The sequence below is a fragment of the Rhynchophorus ferrugineus genome, unplaced genomic scaffold, assembly GCF_030347505.1.
Source record: "Rhynchophorus ferrugineus isolate W39M unplaced genomic scaffold, kcgeb_rfMv2 rfM6, whole genome shotgun sequence".
Lineage (NCBI taxonomy): Eukaryota > Metazoa > Arthropoda > Insecta > Coleoptera > Curculionidae > Rhynchophorus > Rhynchophorus ferrugineus.
In genome coordinates, this window is record NW_027472585.1 from 44,274,877 (window position 1) to 44,299,487 (window position 24,611).

At 32.4% G+C, this 24,611-nt stretch overlaps 1 protein-coding gene across 1 annotated transcript in view; it reads right to left on the minus strand.

Annotated features, from left to right (window-relative positions):
- sm (heterogeneous nuclear ribonucleoprotein L) overlaps positions 1-24,611 on the minus strand; it is a 500,688-nt gene that overhangs the window by 392,340 nt on the left and 83,737 nt on the right. Inside the window, exon 4 of the mRNA XM_076406872.1 lies at positions 14,907-15,001. Coding sequence (XP_076262987.1) covers positions 14,907-15,001 — 95 coding nt within the window. The remainder of the gene's footprint in view (positions 1-14,906; positions 15,002-24,611) is intronic.

Here is a 24,611-nt window from a genome sequence, read left to right on the forward strand (position 1 = left end):
TGCCTTTAAAATTCGAGCGTTTCTCTCGATTTCCCCCTTCCTCCCAACAGATCATGATTTGGTTCCAATGGGACCATCTCGGAAGTCCCCTTTTTCGAATAAAAAATCTTGAAAATCAGCCCACAATTGACGGAGAAATCGGCGAAAATACATTAAAAAAATACACAGTCGTACATAGAACCTCCTCCTTTTCCGAATTCGGTTAATAAGTGTTGAATCTTAGCTTTAGCTTAAGTAGTCCAATGTAATTTTAGTCTCAAACAAAACTCCTATAAGTTGTACAATTAAGGAAGATGAATCGTTGATCTTATAATAGAGGTATTACAATTATTTCCATAGCATCATAACCAATAATGTAAAACTATCTAAAATACACAATTATCTTGCTATAAACTATTAAAAAATCCCTCAAAAATTACAGATACTCGAATATAAATATGTAACGCAAATTTCCATACATTTTAAATCGTTACCTCTACGTTGTTCCTCAACCTCAAAATCCCTGCGCCTCCGGGGCGACAGCGGCACGTCATATAAATATCTATTTCACCTGAAACGAAAAAAGCTACACCCTCGAAGCCATCATTTTTTCCTTTAAAGGAGACTCGTCAATGTGAAATATAATATAGGGGCTCTAGGAACGATTGCATCGTTTCAGCCACTTTCGCCCGTCGAAATGGGGGGTGGCGGTATATAAAAGTTTCATAGGACTATCACCAGATCGTTCGTGACCGAGATTTGCGTCACGAAACGATAACTAATCGAAAAAGCTATTTGCCAAGAAGGATATTAGCATTTCCTAAAACACTTAAATTAACTACTGCCACCGACAGAAATGTAATAACAGGTCAATTGAAAAGTCCCCGGCCTACCATAGTAAAACACATTTTTTTGGCCAAATTAGTTTTTTATACTCAACATAATTCCCTTCAAGGGTGATACAATGATTATAGCGATCCTCCAACTTTTCGATACGATTTTTGTAGTACGATTTGTCCTTTGCTTCAAAATAGGCCTCAGTTTCGGCGATCATCTTTTCATTCTTGGGGGCAGATCTGGAGAATACGGCGGATGAGGAAGCAATTCGATGCGCAATTCCTGGAATTTTGACACGGTGCATTGTCTTGGTGATACAGCACTTTCTTTTTCTTCAAATGCGGCCGTTTTTCGGCGATTTCGTCCTTCAAACGGTCCAATAACCCAAAATACAGACGCTATAACCTTGCCAGCCGACTGTTGCGTTTTCCCACGCTTTGGAGCGGGTTCATCGAGTGAAGTCCACTCGAATGACTGTCGATTGCACTTCGGAGTGAAATGGTGGAGCCATGTTTGATCCATAGTCACACATCAACACAAAAACTCGTGTTTATTATGCTTGATCATCTTCAAACACTGCTCCGAAGCATCAACGCGTCGTTGTTTTTGGTCAAAAGTGAGCTCGCGCGGAACCCACTTTGCACAGAGCTTTCTCATACCCAAATATTCGTTAATGATATGATGTACACGTTTACTTGATACCTTTAGCTATTGCTTTTGCTATTTCATTCAATTTCAATTTAGGGTCATTCAAAATCATTTTGTGGATTTTTTAAATGTTTTTGTCGGTAACAACCTCTTTCGGGTATCCACTGCGTTCACCGTCTTCGGTGCTCATTTCACCACGTCTAAACTTAGCATACCAATCCTTGATGGTTGATTTTCCTGAGGCAGTGTCCGCAAAATCGGCATGAAGCCAAGTTATTGCTTCAACTGTATTTTTTCACTTCAAAAGCAATATTTTATCAACACGCGAAATTCCTTTTTATCCATTTTTTCACAATAACAAAAGTTGCTTCACTCAAAATTCTATAATTCACAAACTAATGATACGACAGGTGTCAAATTTATATATGCATCTTTTAAAGGTTAGTTCTAACTAAAAAACATATGAATTTAATTCTAGTAGCGCCATCTATGTGTCAGGTCGAGGACTTTTCAATTGAGCTGTTACTTCGCCATTGTCACCTGTTAAATCTATAGTCCATTCAAAATGTATTTGTATATGCAACAAACTGATTACGCGAAGTACTCTGAAATACTGTTAGTGCATCCCAATGCACTCGCCAATTAGTCAAATGTGCTCGATGACAGTGTGGTGCATAGAGTGAGATATAATAGTCTCTAGAATAAGTTAGAATAGTATATAGAATAAGATTTAGATTATAAGCTGTATAGCAGATCACTTACTGAAGCGATCTTCTGTACTTATTGCCCACGGGCAGATTGTTGAAATTCTAAGAGATTAATAAAAAAAACCTGTCCGAGCAGCGCTTTACTTTTTATGAACATGACAAAAAATGTACATCGTTATTTTGATATTGAATTCATAAATTGCCGGAAAGATGGGAAATAGTGGAGGCTACAGATACACTTTGAATAAAATACATTGTACGGATTTATCACAATAAAGTTTTAAATTTCAAAAAAATCTTTTAAAACTAATTTATAAGCCTAATATTTATCATCATGAAGTCTTGCTGTGCATACAATCTACCACCAGATGTCTACCACTGTCAACATTAATTTGTGAAGTCATAGTGTCTTTCCAATCAGTATATTTTCATTAGAAAATGATGGAAAGATTTCCATAGAAAACCTCATTGTATAGACGAACACAGTGTAGCTAAAATACTTAATAATTTATATAAACTATTATCCATAGACTTTTAGATATATGTCACCTTGAAACAGCACTTTTGCATACAAAATAATTGCTAAAAATATTTTCGACGATATTCGTATCGTTAAGCATCGCTTAAATCCACAATATTTGCGTATAGCGTATATATATAACGATATGTTTATTACAGTACATTATCTAGAACTTTATTAATGCCATAAAACAGTGCGGACAAATTAGACTCTTACACACGACAGTTTTATAGGATGGGACGTCTAATCACATTTCATGATCTCGAAAACATAAAACCGTATGAAAACAATAAATTTTTAATCTCTAGATAGCTAGAAACTTTTAAATGCAAATAACTACACAGAATATAATTTGGAATATATTGGGATATGATTTTAATTTTCATTAATTGGTCGAAATTTTACAGCTCTAGTATTATACGGTAGATTCACTGTTTTTGTTGGACGTATTTCAACTGTCGATGTTGAAAAATGACAGCAGTGAAATATTATTAAACGATTTTGTTTGATTTGTAACAATACTGTTTAATAGCAAATACTATTTAAGCTTTTATAAAGTGTTCAATTATTGCAGTATTATTGGAAGTATGAAAGAACAAAGCCAGTTCCAAAAAATTTTAGATTAAAATCTATTATAAATAATATATTTACGCCTGATTTCTTGGAAGGTACATTTTTATGTCAATATTTTATCATAGGTTTAGCACAAACATTTTTTAGATCCCTAAACTCCTGAAATGATTTTGGTAACCTAGTATAGCATTCTAGTACAGGTAGAATTTTTCTTTCTTGCTGTAAAATTTAAGAAATTCAAATAAATTAACCTCAGCTTTCATAAAATTATTTATAATGCTTGTAATGTTCATTAACCTGTGACTAATAGAACTGAAATGACAGCAAAAAACTTAAAAATAACAAACAATTGCAACTTTTCATGACTGTATAGAAAAAGTGCTAACATTTTTTATCTCTCGGATAAAGATGATATAAGATTATATGTATTTTAGGCAAAACAAACGAAAATCCATGCAAAATTGCTTTAGAGTTAGTTAATAATGTTTAAGATATGTGACATAGACAGCAATCCACTCAGAGCATTTTTGGAAAATTCATACTTTTCACTATATAATTTAAAAACTAGACTTTGTAGAAAAATCAGTATACTACTATTCTATTCAGTATAAATGTTTATAATTCCTCTAATTTTCATTTACCTGTGATTATTTAAACAAAAATAACAGCAACAAAATTGAAAATGGCAAAAAAATGCAAATTTCCATGATTGTTGTTCGGCAGTTTCTAGTTCTTTTCATTCAGTTTCTAGCTATTTTCTTCATATATATATAGAGAAATTAGTACTTTGGGTTGAAATAAACGAAAAACCGTAAATATAATAAAATAAACAAAGAATTATGCCTTAAACTGTTTCCTTAAACCTCCAATTTGATAGGTATTATAGGAAATAAAAACAAACAACAAAACAAGCCGATGGAAAATTACTAAATGATCACAGTATGTTCGAAGCTCAGGCAATATATCAGAATCAAAAGAAATATATTCAACGATTATTACTCTTGCAAAATAATCACCATTAACTTATTGAAACGAGAAAAGAATTCGTAATAAATATTTATACAAAATATCAGAAAAAAAAGTATATAATTCCCCGTTGATAATATATCTTTCAAGTATTCCCGAAAAATATAACTAAAACAAAATCCGTCTGTATAAAAAATAAACGGACATCAATCGCATTTATACCATACCTTAGATTGTTATCAAAAATAAATTATCTAAAAATATGTGCATGAATATAAATGAATTTAAGCATATGGACGAAACTCGATTTCTAATATCCACCAAGGTTAACAAACTTTAAATATTTATATAATAAGCGTCCATCCCACGTCCATATCAAAAAATATACCGTTGATTCCTTTTCTCGTTCCTTTTACCTAATAAAAAGCTCTATTCCATTTAATTTCGTTAAAAATATGAAGTGCTTCGAGTTAATTTGAATATTTTCTCAAACTGAAAACTTCGATGATCGTTAGAAACTGTTTTACCTTTAAGTTTCTGTCGGGACATTCGTTTGAATGGTGCAGTTTTCTTTTCTGTCTGAAAGCTTCAGACAGAATGAATACGCTTTGTTAACGTTGAATGTATTTTTGAGAAGCACGTCTAAAGAATTATGTATAATTTCCATATAAAATATTAGATATAATTAAATTAATTAGATTTGCTTATTACAATCTTAATTTATTATTATTGTTTAGTTTTACTTGCATCAATATACAAGGACGAGTGTGGGATAAATACATCAGTATATATAAATTAAAATTAAATTAAACTACTTACAATCTTTTGATTTTCTGTGCGTTATCTAGTAGGTATATTGACGATACGTTAAAAATTATCGTAGTTCAGATATCTTACTACTTTCGGCACAATTCGTATATCGGTCCGTGCAATATAATCGCGGCAAGCCCAAAATGGTCAAAGTGGGTGTTGCCAAATTTTCCGTTAGGTTATTTGGTTTTTGGATGTAATTTATTTAGAAACATAATTTATTTAACAAGACTTTCCAATATTAACGTACATTTTGTTTTGAAAGAAAAAAATAGAGTGGATACGTTTTTTACTATTTAGTACAAAATATATAGTTGTTGCGTTTAGATTAGGCAACACTACAGAATACTAGCTATATATTCTTTAAAGGAAATGGCGATAAACGGTGTTGCTGTGATTTAGTGTTGCGCATTTATTTGTTTAATTCCTAAAGCGTTTGACACGGCTTTTTATAAAGTTATCTTTGATGTTCTTTTTTACTTACAAACAACGCCTTTTAATTTAACATTTCGGCGTTCTAACAAGATTACAAATATGGAGGATCAAAGGTAAGTTTAGTTTCAGTTGTTACAAATAGGATAAATTAATTAAATGACTTACATTTTGTAGTGAAAGTAAATTAATATGTCAAGCTTGTAATAAGACATACCGAGCAGCAAGAGAAAGAAACCGACATATCCGAAAATTTCACTCTGAGCTTGCTGTACAACTACAGTCGATTACAAAAAAAATCATCTGCCCTCTGTGTGTCCTCAACTTAATGATTTCAGTATCCACACTGAATGTTGGTAACATCTCTGTCAAATCCAAAATATAGACGTTAAACAATCTAGACCATATTTTAAAAAATTGGAAGAGTGTGAAAGCTGTATAAGGAGAATCTAAGGAATCCACTAATTTATTGAAAATATACTTTTCATTAGATTCAGCGTAAAATTCTCATAATTTTCATTAAATGACAATTAATTGAGCAGAAATAGTAACAACAAAATTGGAAAATGACAAGAAGCTATGCTATTACACCCACCATATTGACCAAACATAGCTCTTTCCACTAGTCGCATATAGCTGCTTTAGCAGAGTATTCTTATGAATGTCCTTAAAATAAGTCGATTCATGAATATACTTGTATATTTTTCAATAAATTGAATGGTTTGGTTGAATTTAATAGAATGGTACGGTAGGTAAATGGTAAAATATGCCAATTTTTTTTTTGTCGTGGATAAAGATGTAACTATTAAACTAGATGTATTTTGAGAGGAGAGAAATGAAAACCCACATTAAATTGCTTTATAACTTATATTTTTAAAAATATGCAATGTAAGGAGAATTCCACTTTTTCACTGAATAATTTTACCAAGGTTGTACATATATAATTATATCATTTTATTCAGGGTAATGTTCTTTATAATATCTGTAAATCTTATTAATCTGTGAAAAAAATATCCTCAATAAAGACGAAACTATCTAATTACATGTAATTTGATGTGAAAGAATTAGAATTTATATTATTGAAGATATAGAGTGGGGCAAAACTCTCGCTACCATTTTGATTTAGCGCCATCTCTTGGATATGTGATGTTTACCTCAGTTTAGCTTTAACCATTGTGTTGTCTAGACGTCCAAATTTTATTATGGATAAATATACGCCCCAAGAGCTAGTGACAATGCTTATTTTATTTTTATCGTCTAAATTGATAATGAGCGATGAAACCCATTTTATTCTCAGTGGCCACGTCAATAAACAGAACAGTCGGTTTTGGGGAACACACGATCCTCAATTAATTCACGAAACATCATTGGTCCCTATTTTTTTGAAAATGACCAAGGTGTTGTAGTTACTGTTACAGCTGAACGGCATCAAGACATGATTCGAAATTTTCTTGTGCCTGAAATGGAAGAGCAGGAACTAGAGGACTGTAGTTTCAGCAACATGGGGCCTCAGCATACACGGCTCGTTCAACAATTCTAATTTTTCGAAGTGGCAATTTAGCTAGCCAGATCTCCGGATTTAACAGCACCAGACTTTTTCTTATGGGTATTTTTAAAATCAAAAGTTTATGTAAATAAGCCCCAAACGATTCAACATCTTAAAGACAATATTCGTCCCGAAATTGAAGAAATTCAGCCTCAGATGTTGCAGGATGTCATGAAAAATGCCTTAAAAAGAGCCGAAAGTTGTATGGCGAATCGCGGTCATCATTTAGTCGATATAATGTTTCAACCATAACGAAAACGAAACTTTTGATGAAAACCAAACTTACTTATCTTTTCATTGAGCAAAGTTATAGGCAATCAAAATATGGTAGCGCGACTTTTGCCCCACATTGTATTTAACATAAACAGAAACCCATTAATATTTTGAAAATACATTTTCCTTTGTATAACTTAAAAACTAAATGTACAAAAAAAATAATACTATTTTAGGGTAAATGATATGGCTCGGTGAATGGAGGTAAAACGAAATGAAATATTTATTGGATATATAAAAAATGTAGAAAATACAAAATAGATAAAACGGATAGCAGCAGTGTTACCTGGTGACGAGGCTTGGGCAGTCGATGGTGGCACGTCTAAACCAAACAATGATTGAGCACTGAATGAATGGAAATACCCTTCAATAACATCCCAGATAAACGTCTCGGGGTTGCCAGCTATTCGTTATCGGGTTCTAGTTGTCGCTGCTGGCACCCCGCCCGTGTTCAACATCTGGAATTATATTTCTGGGTACTTTGTTGACCGTTGTTCCACGATGTAAAATTCGACATGCCTCAAGGTCGCTACACTATCATCTGATTCTACATAAAATTCCTTGTAATCCGTAATCAAGGGATTCAAACTCTCGGACAAAGATAAAACTATCAAATTAAATATATCTTGAGGTAAAGAAATGAAAATCACTGTTCGTTTTAAAATGTATATTTCTTAAAATAAATGATAAACAAAAATCCCCTCATCCTTTGAAAACAGAGCTTTCATGGTGTAACTTAAAAATAAAGATATATTCACAAAAATTAATACAGTTTTTTTTTTCAAGGAAAGCACTGAATTTTACACGAAAACCAGCGAGAGCTTATTCAAAGGTGTAAAACACCATATGTAATTCACCGTATAAGGCGTCGTTCCAGGTGAAGATTAAAGATATTCTCTCTAGCCGGAAAACCATCGACGCAGGAGTTCCACAAGGCTCCCCACTGGCACCCGCTCTATTTAATATCTTTCTTTCAGATATCCCTAGGAGACCACAAGTTGAGGTTGCTTTTTACGCAGACGACACTGCTTACTTTGCTTCTTCAAGAGTAGCACCGCACATCCGAAGCAGACTCCAAAAACAACTCGATGAGACGGTCCAGTGGTTACATTTCTGGAGGTTGCAGGTCAACCCACAGAAAACCCAGGCCATCTTCTTCCACAAGAAGCGTTTTGCACCGAGCATTTCGCGTCTTAAAATCGAGAACGCAGAAATCCCATGGTCAGAAGAAGCCACCTATCTCGGTCTTGTCTTCGATCGCAAATTTAGGTGGAATTCCCACATTCAAAAGTCCTTCCATAAAGGTCAAGGTATTGTTAATTTGCTGTTCCCGCTTATCAACAGAGCCAGCAGGCTTCCTCTATCTATAAAATCTCTCCTGTACAAGATGCTGGTTCGATCAGTCGTTCTATACGGCTCCAGTGTCTATCTAAAATACGTCTCCCCTAGCCAGGTGGAACGTCTCCAAGTGTTTCAAAACAAAATTCTCAGGAGAATTATTAATGCCCCATGGTTCGTCAGGAACAATCAAATTCATAGAGAAACAGACGTCCCCCAAGTTCACGATTTTATATCCGAGGTTTATTCGAGATATTTCTCCACTCTTCGTCTCTCGGACAATAGATGTATTACCGAGCTGGCCGATATTTCAGGCCAATAACTCATTCGGCTCTTCGTAGCCTTATTCTATCACAGCCGACACTACCCCGTCGTGCTCTAACTCCTAATTGTCTCGACCTTCTCCGGCGAGCGATTAACTCATGTACCGCAAGCTGCGTGGTGTGATAACGACGCCACGTCCTTGCCTGGCCCTTGTGCCTCTTAACGGTGTTACCGGTTACGGGCACCCTCCTTACTAACAGTAAGAAGTATCAGTTAGGGTCATTGGATCAGCTGATAGGGTGGGGTTTAGTGGGTAGCCCAGAGGCAGCCTCCACATAACCAGTCCAACTCGCTTATTCTTGCGGGTCTTCCCGACCAGGTATCCGTAACAGGATTCCCCTACCCGGTTCCAGGCCAAAAAAAAAACCGTATACGGCGAAATAAATTAAACGTTTATCAATAAAGTCGGCAATATCCTACGAAACCGAACGAATCAAATAAAAACTGTACAATCTGAAGGACAACGCCGCCATTACCTGGTTATTGACTTTTTAGATTTTTCATGATCCAAGGTGATGCGAGTGTGTGCAGGCATGTTTTCGCCGGTCGGGTACCGCTCCGCTACTGCGCGATTAATTCGTTCCTTAATAGAATCATTTAGAGAAAGTAAAAACAACGCTCGTCCGATCATATCGATGCATCGCACGTATTTTTAAACTGATTTCAGTCAAGTTCAAGAATCTTGAGAAAATACGTATTGTTGGGCACCCACACAATAACCTTGTCTCTTTCTCGGTCGGGCGAAAAAAAACTGAATGGAGTTGATAATATTTATAGAATTTTACTTATTATGGGTTTCCTTATAATCGTTATTAGTAAAAACATTCATATTTTATGGATTTATAAATTTTTTCATTATTAAATATTGCCATAGAGTATATATATATTACTCTATGAATATTGCTTGGAAAATGTTGACGTATGAGAAACTTAACATGTCAAACTATTTGTATTTTGAGGTAAAAAAAAACAAAAATCCACGTTAAAACGCTTTAGAATTTATATTAAACTTTAAAATGGCAAAAATCACAAAATTGCATGATATATAGTATAGAAAAAGTGTAAAAATATTTTACTTATCTCTCGAATAAAGATGAAACGAAAAAAAAGGGTATTTTGAGGTGAAATAAACAAGAATCTATGTTAAATGGCTTTATAATTTATATTTTTTAAATAGGTGACAAAAAGTGAATTAAACAAATTTTTTAAAATGCATTTTTCATTGAATAACTTAGAAGCTAAAGGTTATACAACAATTAGATTCGCGTAAATTTTTTTACAATACCTGTAATTTTAATCAATTTGTAATTAACAGAACAGGCTTGAGCATAATTTGAAAATAGCAAAAATCGTAAAATCATTTTGTACTCTAAAATCCAGTCATTTTTTACCGTCAGATAAATACAAAACTGTCAATCTAAATGAAATAAAATAAACGAAAATACATGGTAAATTGTTTTACAACTATTTTTTAAGATATCCGACGTAAAGGATTAGCCAATCATATTCTAAGACTACATTTTTCATTGAATAAATTAAAAACTAAATATTGCACAATAATCATTACAATACCATTTAGATTCAGCATATCCCAGTCTTTTTCATTAACCAATAGTTAACAGAACAAGAGTGACAGCAAAAAAATAGAAATTGACAAAAAATTTGAAGTTTTCATGACACCAAACCAAAATCATTGAACAGAGGTTGGGATATGTGTTCTTAATCTCACAAAATCATTTGCCCTGTAAACATAAAATGCAAATCGAAAGAATAAATCAAATTAACAGGTCAATTGAAAAGTCCCCGGCCTGACACATAGATGGCACTATTAGAATTAAATCCATGTTTTTTAGTTAGCCCTAACACTAAATTTGACAGCTGTCATTCGTTTTGAATTATAGCATTTTGAGTGAGGAAACTACTGTTATTGAAAAAAAATAGATAAAAAGGAATTTCGCGTGTCGATAAAATATTGCTTTTTGAAGGGAAAATGTATAGTTGAGCAAAAACTTGGCTTCATGCCGAAATTGCGGACACTGCTCCAGGAAAATCAACCATCAAGGATTGGTATGCTAAGTTTAAACGTGGTGAAACGAGCACCGACGACGGTGAATGCAGTGGAAGCCCAAAAGAGGTTACCGACGAAAACATTTAAAAAATCCACAAAATGATTTTGAGTGACCGTAAATTGAAATTGAATGAAATAGCAGATACTCTAATGATATCAACTGAACGTGTACATCATATCATTCACGAATATTTGTGTATGAGAACGCTCTGTGCAAAGTGGGTGCCGCGCGAGCTCATTTTTGACACAGCAACAGTTGGCTGGCAAGGTTATGGCGTCTGTATTTTGGAAGGCGCATGGAATAATTTTCATTGACTACCCTGAAAAAGTAAGAACCGTATTCTCCAGATCTGGCCCTCAGTGACTATTTTCTCAGATCTCAAAAGAATGCTTGCTGGGAAGAAATTTTCGTCGAATGAAGAGGTGTTCGCCGAAACCGTGGCCTATTTTGAAGCAAAGGACAAATCGTACTGCAAAAATGGTATCGAAAAGTTGGAAGGTCGCTATAATCAGTGTATAGCCCTTGAAGGGAAATATGTTGAATAAAAAAACTGATTTTGCCACAAAAAAATGTGTTTTACCATGGTAGGTCGGGGACTTTTCAATTGACCTGTTATGTTGGTTGATAATAGAGTACGTGATCCAACACAACACGTGTTTGTCGACAACCAAATAATGCCAGGATATATTAAATTAATATTTCCAGCTAGCGGCGATATCTTAAGGCCACTTGTAAAACTTTCAAAATCAACATTTCAGAAATAAAGCAGATTATATTAATTATAACCAATAACCTTCTCGACACGCGATTCTATTTCAAATCCTCGATAATAATAATAAAATGTTTATCATAATCACTAAGAACAATGTAATATGAGTATTTTGATTAAATCTCTTGCATATAATGTTCGTATTTAATCTAAGGTACTTTACAAAGAAAAAGTAAATGTAGGAAGTAAAAGGTACTTAGTAAGTTGAGCAACGCTTGACTTTCAAGTGCTAAAATAAGCGCCATTATAATAACAAAACAATAATATGTGACGACAAACCTGCAAAAACTGCAATCATTAATATGAAAGGGAAATAGAGCAAATGTATACGCTCTCTTCCCTTTATAGAAAGGCAGTTCTGACATTTTACAAATTATCTAAGACTGTAATTACACCGGTTCGGTAATTACTGTAAATGCGACTAATGGAAATAATTTGAAAGTTATATTCTGCATATTCAAGATGTTTTTGAATATTAAAATCGTACAACGAATTCGCAGACTACACTTTCTTACATTATAAATTAATATAAATATAATTATGAGGAATAGTTTAGTTGGTGCTGAAATAGTGGACAAATTCCAAGTATTATGACTAGATAAAAATAACAGTTGTCCATTGTTAGTAATAGTAAAAGTCTGAAGTCACAAAATAATCATCCAACCTTTTAAAAAATTAGTAAAAGTATCTTAATTAAAATAAAATAAAAAAGTTTTAAACCAATTTTCCTAAATTTTATATATTTTTAAGTGTTGAAAACAAATTTGATATCACCTTATATCTATATATATATATATAGGTAATAAGACAAAAGTATTCTTTACTTAATAAATCATATTTCAAGCTTTCATGCAATCACTTTAGTGTCAATATCATGGCAACAAACCCAATCCTTTCCCTGCCATAAAAAATTGAGCAAACCGTACATCTCTAGTCCTGTAATGGTAAATAAATGTTCCAGATTCCAGTAAATGTTTTTCTTTTAGACAAGAATAAAGAAATTCTAATCTGTCATTGGCTAAACCCAAATCATTAGCTAAACCATTTAATTCAGCTTATGCAAATTATGATTTCAAATGTTTTGGGAAACTTATTTTGGCGAGTTAGTCAAATTATAAGCAAACTTATCACCAGTGAAGTATGTTACAAAAACCTAGTGTTGGGAACTATCGACGTTTAGTAATTGACTACGTATTACTATAAACTGTTCGACTGATTTTACTACCTTTTACCAGTTTCAGTCGACTGTTTACAGTTTCAGTCGAGTACTTTTAGTTACTATTTTTGGTTCTACTTGTTTCATTGGACTAACTTGTAACGTTCTGGCTCTGTCGTCCTAGCCACGACCTTGACCAAAAATGTAACCAATTTATGCTTACATAGATTTATATGTAATATATGTAGTTTTATGAAAGATATAACTACATATAAAATTACCCCAAGCAATTATCTCCGTCCTTTCCTCTCTCACAATTTATACAGGAAAGGATTCGTACATCTTCGTCTAACATCATAGATTGAAAAAAACAGTCGAACCGCGCATTTGGCTAGGTTTTTGACTATCGACTGTTTCGACTGTTTTCAGTCGATAGTTCCCAACGCTACGAAATAGGTACAAAAACGAAAAGAAATTACCGACACACCTGTTGAAGAGTAAATAAAAAGTACAGGGAAAAAAACTAGAACAGCCTTGTTTAATGTTTTAATATTAAATGGAGAGAAATTAATAAGAATTAGTTAATATAATTGAAAAATAAAAGTATTGAAATCAAAATTCGTTCCTTCTCGTCAAGACTAAACAAATTACGACCAGAATAAAAAAATAATATTATTTTACAGTTTTACCAGAGAATATCCAACAGTACACGTAATAACACGATTTGAAATTCATGCCGTATTCACCGGCAAGTCCAATACAACTAAATAAAAACTTCAATACCGTCTAGACAAACATATTTTTCCATTTCTCCGACTATTCCGTTATCACATAAAAGTTTCAGCTATTGATTCCGACGCCCTATACTGAAATGTAACATGAATATTTAACAATATTGGTTATCCCACTAAAAAATGCATGCGATATTACATAAATCTGGATATGCATTCGAAATCCTATTAAAAAACTGTAAATTATGCAATGAAATCGAATATGGGCTCGGAATACGTATGATAAAATGGTACAAATATATTTAAATTGTTTAATGAATAATAAATATGTTATAAATATGTGTTAGGATTATTTATTAATTATTCGATATTAATTTTACTAATGAAAACTTACATATCAAATTAAATCCTAACATTATTACAATCCCTTATAATATATGACGAGATGGCTTGTTTAAAATTGCTATATCTTGTTGCTTATTCAGTTCACATAAGGGAAACAAACGAAAATCTTAATATAATTTTACGGAAAACAAATTATACAGCTCATGACTGCTGTGTGGAGACTTAAAAGCTATCTCCATTCATATTGATCAACAAAACAGATTTCTCAACTTTACAAGGCAAGGCAATCAACATTAGTCCAATATATAATGGCCCATAAGAAAAAAAATCTATAAAACCTTGCATGATATTTTTAAATTAATATTGTCTATTTCGAAGAACCAATGAATCAAATGATAAAGGAGGCTTGGATATAAGATAAAAAATGTTTTAACAGTGTAAAAGTTCATCACCATAAAAATTTTCATAGAAAGTCTGATAAAAAAAAGTTCGAAATACCTGGTTACACAACCATCATGACTTTTTTCCTGAACACGTAGATGATGTAAATAAAGAGCAAAAAAACGGTTTCGTCAAGTCATAAAAGTGATGGGGAAATAACTATATATAAAAATTAGAGAGAACAGAGAAAGAAGATAAAAAAAAGAATCACCTAGTATTCACGTTTTAGTATTCCCTATTTTTGAGACATTTAATGGACGTCATCGCTTAGAGAATTCTAAGTAAAAAAAAATCTGATTCAACGCACAAATATTGCTGAGATTTAGGTAAACTGGCTTAAGAAGATTTTACATGTATTTATTATAATTATTGCATAATAGTCTACGACTTAAAGTATATATAAGCAATTAAAAGATAACTTAAAGAATATAAAAGCACTTACCTTAGCGAAGTCTATCTTTAATGTACAGCATCCTGAGTAAATATCAGCTCCATTTAGTGTTTCTTTAGCTCTCATCGCTGAGTCAACACTGTCAAATGTATATCTAGTTAAGGAATCAACGTTCGTAAGAAAATGTATCATTCACTATTAAAATGTATAGTCTATTCAATGGTTTTATTACATACGTCATCAAGATGTTTAATATATTGCCTACCGCAATTTGTAAATTGGTTTTCGAATCAGACAATATATTCCTCCCCATTTTATTCTAGTTAAAAAGAGACACAATGCTGTCTAATTAGTTCGAACACGTAAACGAATGAGCCTGTCAAAGTCGTGCGGTTGTCAGACGTATGCAAAATTCTTGAAAGCCCAAAACTATAAACTATTGTATGTATCATTAACTGTAGCTTTTGGATGTACTATAATGTTAAAATAAATTATATTTTATGACATTTTTGTTTAATTATTTTATTTAGATTAGAATTTTATTGTCTGTCAAAGCCAAACTGAACTAAAACTCAGATTTGATGCGGCAATATTGAGACGTTTTGATGCACAAATTTAGAAGACGTATGTAAAAAAGACTAACAGTATATTTAATTTGAAACCACATCATTTTTTGGGTATAAAAATCCTAATAACTAAGATAGTGTATTAGGCCCAACACTATGAAACACTTGTACATCATTTTAAACCAAATATAACGTTATTTGTTAATTTGGCAATTTTTTTTCCACTTGGTAGTCGTTCTTTAACCAATTACATAAACAGAACTAAAGGCATATATATATGAACACCAAAAGTGTTCTATTATTGTACTAGCTCTCATTCCAAAACACAGTTTCCTGTATTATTGTACATACAGCTAATATTTGTACCTTGACCATTTAATAATTCATGGAAAAATATTTATTATGGATGTTAATGATTGGAAATAGAGGGCTGGCTGGTGCCTTATGTGACCAGGTCTTATTTGAACCCCGTTAAGTATCACGTTCAGAATTATTTCGAAAAATGTAATCTGCAACCATGACTCCAATGCAGTTACTGAAAAGAAATAGCTTTATTTGGAAAGAAGTGTTTTAGCACTACAAATAACTATTATCAATTCAACTATATGTAACTATCAATCAACCATAATAGTTTTGTCAGTGATATTAAACTGTGTAATATTTAAAATGTACATAAAACTTTTAGACTGATTATGAGAAAATCTACAGCAGCACTTTTAAGTGTTTTTAACATTTAATACACTTCACTACACTAGGTCACATGGTTATATTGAGTCAGTTCAGTGTTATCAAAATGTTGCAGCACTTAACTTACTCTTAATCTCCACTATGACAGTTGGAATCCGAAGGTCTCGGTGTAAGTAATTAGCCCTATGGTATCTGAGTACATCCATAATATTTTTCAGGGCTTTATTCAGAAATACTTGTATTACCTTGATATTACTTTTCCCAGTATACATGTTTAGAAATACATTTGTTTGTATTTTAATTTCAATTATTTTCTTTGGTAAAAGCATATATTTTATTTCCAGTTATAGTATATTGCCTACACTGTTACTGTTACAATCTGGTTCAACTCCGATATTAGAAAATTTAACAAAGTTGAACGAACTCTTTATTACAGTCGGATATCTGCATAAAAATTAGAACAATCGGGAAAACCGAGCTGCTTTCCCGTGGAAAAGCGCACATTGTTACATTCAACGCTTCATAACATCTGGACTATTTTCAAACTTTGCTCGTTCCGGATAGCCAAGGGCCACAACTAGGGATAAGAACGAGATAGTTACTTTAAATTGTAAGAGGGCTGAATACTAATGATGATGCTCGGAAATGGTAACACGGATAGTTGAAGGAAATTACCAGATGAAATAATGTTTTATTCCAATTTAACATTAAAATTGACAAAATTCTTATATTAGAATTAGAATTAGAATGAGGCATCGAAACTATTGCAATTTATTTTTCTTACATCTGATTAAAATACAAAGGGAAACTCTTTTTTCAACGAAAAAGGGTTGTAACATCATCAGTCTTGCAGTGGTAATAAAAAAGCAACTGTCTTGAATTTAACAGGAGCTGTTTTCTTTAGCCTTCTACTACCTATATTATCAAGAAATTTATATATTTGTTGTACCCTCCCAGAACTAGAATGATTCTACTAGCATATTTTTATATATTATTATGATTTTTGTCTTTTAACACTTTTATATGCCTAATAAATAATATATACACCCTTATAAGATCTGCATTGTTCAGTTTTACCTAGATTTATTCTTATTCATTAAGAATTACTTGCAGTCTATTAAGTTCCACTGGCAATTAATATTCCAATAAAATAAGACAAGAAAATGCCATTATTATAAAGCAAAATCCAACTTTATTCAACAAGATAAACAACAATAATAATGTGGAACAATAATTCCACACTAGTTACAAGACTTGTTGGTAAAGTAAAAGCTTATTACAAACTGACAGAGCTGAATAATTACCCAATAACCAGAATATTTTTTGGAACTTCAGATTAAATTCTTCACATTTTTTCTTAACATGTGGATTCCATCTGAGTTTAACATCAAGAATCATGCCACGGTATTCGGCTGTATTTCTATACTACTTGGAACTATTTGCTCATTTACATATACTGGCATGTGCTTGATTCATTTATTGGTGCACTCAACAATTAAATAGGTGAATCTAGAAAACATTCACAGAACTGCTCAAATAAGTTCGCCATTTCGATAAAAGCTGACCATAAAAATACATCAATGACTAGCTACGGACGGCAATTTGAAACATTATGAGCCACAAAAACATTTTTAGACTCATTCACCATAAAAAAAAAGAATATAAAAACGCAGCAAACAAAAATACAGTTAATCCATCACCTAAATCCAACATGAATCATAATTTATGTCAGTTGCTGATCTATTAAACCCATTTTTTTTCAGAATATTACGAATAAAAAGGATGTCCTAATTGACACGATGTTCCAGGCGCGCTATTCTCTACCCACCGACATTCACAATGACAACTTCGTCCCCGATATCTTTTCAATTAATTCATTTAGTTGACGAAACGGCACTAATCATCCTAATTTCGTCAGCTCCGGTCGACACCGACGGAAATTAACTAAATATTTTAAACGAGGTACATTTAAGAAATTATTTTCTAATGAGAAAACCGTATTGATATAAATGCTGCCCCCCGAGACGTTAATTAATGCCCTAGGACGAAATTTCAATAGCTACTTGCCCTTTTTTCGAATCTTCTTGAGTTAGCCGTTCGGAGATACAAGAGGTACTCTTTTCGCGATGATCTCTTTTCGTAGATATTAACTTAAAAATATAATTAAAAGGATTCGCTGGAAATACGGAATTTAATGTTACTAGAAAAATTAAAACGATGTTAAAATAATTAAAGACATTATTAAAATGCCCATAAAGTTTTAAAATTTAACTTAATAAAGCTTTCACTGATAACAGTATAAGCTAAAAATAGACCCATCTCCGAAATATGTTTTATAATCTTCTTTATATTTAGAATAAACCTTATAAACTAAAAAAGTTATTCCTACAACTGCTAAATTGTTTCCAAGCATATAATAGAGGCAAAAATATTAGTTAGAATAAGTTACTTCTTACTGCCCCGTAATAATGTCCGACAAAGTTTTTCTAATACTAGATAAATACTACTGTTGCCACATATGCTGACGATACAATATGATATTATATGATAGAAAAACAAACCAAACGCTAAACTAGCCAAATATATTGGCTGATAGGGCGTAAATCTAAATTATCATTAGATAACAAGGTTTTGCTGTATAAGTCAATACTTAGGCCCATTTGTATCTATGGCATTGAACTGTGGGGTACTACTAAGAAATCTAACATAGATATCCTCCAGAGGTTCCAGAATAAAGTGTTCAGTCCTCGTCGATGCCCCATATTACGTGTCTAACAAACTGATTCAGCGCGAAAAGCGCCTTTAGAACCCATAACTAGTGTGATACGAAGTACGAAGTATTCTGAAAGACTATTAGTGCCTCCCAATTCACTCGCCAAACAGTTAAATGTGCGCGATGACAGTGTAGTGCATAGGCCCAAACGCAAACCACCATACGAACTGACTAATAGATGCATAAAGTGAGATTTAATAATCTCTAGAATAAGTTAGAATAGTCTTTAGAATAAGTTAGGGTAGACTTTAAAATAAGTTAGAATAGTATCTAGAATAACATTTAGATTGTTCAGTGAAGTTGTACAGCAGATCACTTACTGAAGTGATCTTCTGTCAGGATGGTTATATTATATAACGGAAATCATATAATAATACTTCTTGGCCACCTTATAAAAATATTCTTAATTATTATTGCCACTTAAATACTAGTCAAATGAAGGTAAAGCAAAGCAATTTTGATATTCATACTTCAATCAAAAATGTGGATATTTTTGAACCAAGATAAATACGATGCAACGTTCGAATTTCTCTCCAATTCTGTAAATTTCAAAGAAAAAATACCAAAATCTTGCCAATAATATCATAATACAAGAACAAAATCCCAACCCAATAAACAAAATCGATTACAATAGATTATTTCAAATTACTTAATTATATATATGGTCAGATGAATTAACAAACAATAAAAAAAATTAGCGTAAAAACGATAATAAAATTTAATTAATTCAGTATATGAGATTGGTCCTGATGCTAAAAAAACAACCCTCAATATTATTATCAAACCTCACCTCAGCCAGCTGTTAGTTATACCAATACAATTGGCTGATTCACACTATTAGCTGACAATCTCCTCCGGACTTCTTTCGATTAATCCAAGTACTAATAGCGCTCCAATTAAGCAAATATTGGCGATTTCCCAGCCGACAACTGTCCGTTAGACTAACGAATAGAATTATATGCTAAATCAATAACAGTATTATTCAAAGGTATAAAATAAGCACAAGATATACATGTTATAGACATACTTCTACAAATATTTGGTATGGTTTAAAATAGTTTAAAATCAAAAATCAATTTAAACTAGTCTAAGCATGATAATCTTCCGAAATCACTGATATCCAATAAGAAAGAATGACTGAATAGACATATAAGAAGAGATATATAAAGGCTATTCCAAATAATAGTATAAATAAAACAATACAATGATATTTAAGCAGAATAACAAAATGGGAATTCGCTCTAAATAATAAAATAGTTATAATAAGGAACGATAAACTTATTTACACTCCAAAAAAATATTTTGGATAAAATACTAAATTTTTACCAACATCTGACATCTATCATGATATGTAGCAGAAAATGACGTCAAGAAGTAAGGGAACAAATGCCAAAAAGGCTAAAAAGCCACAAAAACATCGAAGGTGCACACTATATGGAAAGGGACCTAATTTAATACACTAATGTGAATAAAGGATGTCATGAAAAATGCCTTAAAAAGAGAAGAAAGTTGTGTAACGAAAGGTCACCATTTAGCCGATATAATTTTTCAATCATAAAAAACCTAGACCAAATACATTTTTTATTAAAACCAAACTTATTTATCTTTTCTTTGGGCAAAGTTATAGGCAATCAAAATGGTAACGGGACTTTTGCCCCACGTTGTATGTCAAACACTGGGGTATCAAAATAAAAACGGGATGACTTTTGATACCAATTCATAAATATGGAAATCCCTAAAATGATGTGAATTCATCTAAACATTGCCTAAACAGTAAAACAGTTCGAAAATCTGAACAAAACTGCAAAGAAGCCTAAGATGAATTTAAACGACAAAAAATTTCATCAAATACATGAAAACTAGTAAAGCTATACATGAAACTGTATTTGTTAATATATTTTTGAAGTGTTTGAAGTTGTAACCTCATATCTAACAAAATCTAAAAATAAAGAACTCTTAATCCATTCCACACCATAAAAGTGTTAACTGAGATAAAGAATAAACTAAAATAAACAACACCTTCAATACACGAAATAAGAATAGCGCAAAGAATCCATAAAATATGTCTATTTACAGAGGCCACGTGTCATTATTGATAGAAAAAATCCTGTAGCGGCATAAATTTATTTATGGTGATTATAACCTTCAATCAAACGTATTTATCAAAAGCTTTCCTCATGTTTACCTAAACCGTGAACCTCTGTTATCATAAGCAAATAGTTCCTTGTCCCCAGGAGAGGTTTTCGTCCGAAAATATATCCGAGATATGCCCACCTCGTAAAAAACCAATTTTACTATCTCCTAATGTCATTCCCCAACTAGTATCGTTCGCCTTAATGGTTAACAAGTTTATGTAAAATAGAGCGCAGACAACTGTAAATATGAGTTAAATCTGTGAGGCTTTAAAAATAACACGTGCGAAGCGCTTTGATGATTTTTGATGTAACACGTCAGTTAATCTCGATTCCGCTTGAACTCAGATTATGGTTAATAAAATACAAACCGAACAGTTATGATAATCGTTTATAATAAACCTGTCCCAATATGCTGGATATCTCAACAAATATTAACGATTTAAAGGTGCCTGCTATGGTCCTTTCCAATAATTTTAATTCAAAAGATGCGTGGACAAGTCGTAAGAAGAGTTTATTGAATTAGTGATATTTATTAATGTATTTACTTAAACAAAAACGTATTAAATTAAATCATTAAATAATATTATACCTCAACATAATTTACTCGTAATTCAATACATTAACTCTATTTTTTTTTAATTGCTTTCAATCAATCGATTTTATAAAGCTGTGAGAATAGGCGCTTGTTTCGGTGATGATCTCTTCGTTCAACCCAAATCTCTTACCACCAAGCCATATCTTGATCACCATCAGGTTTTAGGAAAGAGGAAATAGTCGCAGGGAACTGAGCCTGGGGAATATGCTGGATGGGGCAGCAGCTGATAGTCTAATTGATAGATTTTTGACATGGTGACTGCACACGTGTGCACCTATGGTTTGTCTTCATGGAAAAACACTTTTTTCATCGCCAAATGCGGACGTGTTTTGCATAAAATCAACAGCAAACCCAACCAGATACTTTGAATAACATTTTACGGTTATCGTTTTACCTTTTAAGATAATCTATGTCAATGAGAGCTCTTCTATTCCAAAATACACAATTTAGTCTTCTTTTCTGTACCCTGTGAAAACCCACAGTTTTCATTATTCCTTGGTCTCTGGTGTATAATGATGTCAGCCTACATCCTCAGTCATCTTACTTGGTTTTATTCTCTAATCGTCCATCGGTAATCATTAAAATTGATGGATTAGAGTCCCAATAGCATTTCCAAGCCTTTCCTTAGTTCAGCATAAATCTTTTTTTTTTCATTTTTCTTAAAATTCAAGAAAGGCTATCAAACACAAACTAGATGACTTAGCTTGGTCAAAATGAAAATGAAAAAACACCACCCTTTTGCTGCGTTAAACTTGCTTCATATTAGTTTTATCCAACAAACATCACATAGCAGTTTTCATTCAAATAGTATTTTTTTATCTACATACTTTGGGATACATGTTCAAATAAATGATATTGCTAGAAAGGACTTGAACTTTGCCTGTATTTTCCATCTAGTAAACCAGATATGTGTTTAGGTTTAGAATAAACGATAATATAAATACTTGTTAAATACATGGTTTTTAAATATATAATAGAAGCAGGAGTATTAGATAAACATACTTTCGAAAAGTCAGAAAATATGTTAACAGTGGACGCTAAGAGAAATGAATTGATTATAATAGCTCTAAAATACCAGAACAATGCTTAGGACACAGCAAACCTATGAAGATTGCTTAAAGATTCCATATTATGTTACTCCGTGAGAACATAGGACCAATAATTTTTGGAAAATATGGTTTCCAACGACAACAAACCTGATACTGATTTTTGTTTGTTTCTTGTTGAGTGAAGAAGTGGATTTTAAAAACCTTTGTTTTATGTTTAAACGTTTAAAACGTCAATACTTTTTCACGCCATATAACGATAAAAAAATATTATTGTTATATTTTGGGAAGTTAATAATCGAAAAGCATAGAGAATGAAAATATATATCTATATAAAAAAAAACGACAATATTTCATGGACGAATTTAGCAGTTGCGTTCCTAAATTGGCAAATAAACGAAAATTGACAGGGGTTAGATATTTGTTTTGTCATCAGAATGAAATTGTGATCGAAAAAATCGAATATGACAAAAACAATTTTTTTTAATATTATGGGCGTTATTCCGTTTTAAACCTTTTTCCAACAAATATGTCGATTTTGTAACATTTAATATGGCAGACTTCGTGCCAAAACAGTATGCTTGCGGTGAATTTTACTGCATTTTATTCAACAAAAATATGCAATCGAACTACAAGCAATATTATTGAGATATTGGCGACAATACTCTGTCAGTAACTATATAAAGATGTATTTACATGTTTCGAAAGTAATGCTTTTATGGAGAAAACTTGAAATACTATATCGCACTCAAAACTAAGGATTAAAGAATGGAGACACTATTTGACAGGAAATAATTATAAATTACTTAAAATCATGGGTATTAGACATCGTACAAGTTGAAGTACGATACCATAACCAAAACGAACTCGCGTATTCATGATTAATGTTTTTACGCTACACTTGATGGAAAGATCTTGATGTCAATGATGGTTTGAAAATCATTATATAACACACAGACCTGACATGATGTTAAATCCGTGAAAACCTAGATCAAAATCATTAAGAAGAAAATATGTTGGTTTTCACTCGTTAGAACAAACTCGTAAGAATGGCAATTCTCCATAACGCATTATAGTTCTTAATAAATAAAGAACCGAGAACTTATTCAAGGTCCTAATAATAAACTTATCACAGATATCTATTGTAAACTAATATATGAACAACCAAAATGGAACTAACCAGTTTACAGGGACCCCTTAAACGATTTGTAAATAAAGTGGAACACTCGAGAATTTCAACGAACGAAAATGAAACTGAAAAAACTGCCCCGAGACATTTTGGCGGCATAAACTCCGGTTTAAAGACCCGAGAACAAGTGCCGACTTAACTTATTATTCCGCTTTCATTCACGGTATTCAGATTTGTTCTTTTTTGGTCATAACGTAACGTATACGTCATGTTTTATTCAGCAAACGATTATGGCGGCGCGAAATTGAATAAAAATAAGGCGAGCGCCGGCATGTGGGCAACATTGTCGCCGACAAAATTAATCGGAAAATATAAGCACCCTGTAATTGTTAATAATACGAGTAAAATACGAGATTACCGTAAGGACTATGAGTTTATTCCAAGATTTGTCTATGTTACAAAAACTATTAAGATGTTTTAATTATGTTGGTCTCACTGTATAGTCCAGACCTGGCCCCTAGTGACTATTACGCTCAAAACAATGCTCCAGGGAGAGAGGTTTGGCTCAAGTAAAGAAGTAATTGCCGAAATTGAAGCCCATATTGTAAAACAAAGTCGAGATACATTGATATCAATTTATCAATATCAATGTATCTTGGGGAGAGTATTTTAATAGATAGGAGTTCACCTTCCCTTTTGCCCGCTACCATTTTGAATGCGTGCCATCTTGGTTATGTGACGTTTAGCTCAGTTTCAGTATACACGCCACAAGAACGAGCAGAAATAGTGACAATATTTATTGTTAATAATCGTTCAACTATTTCC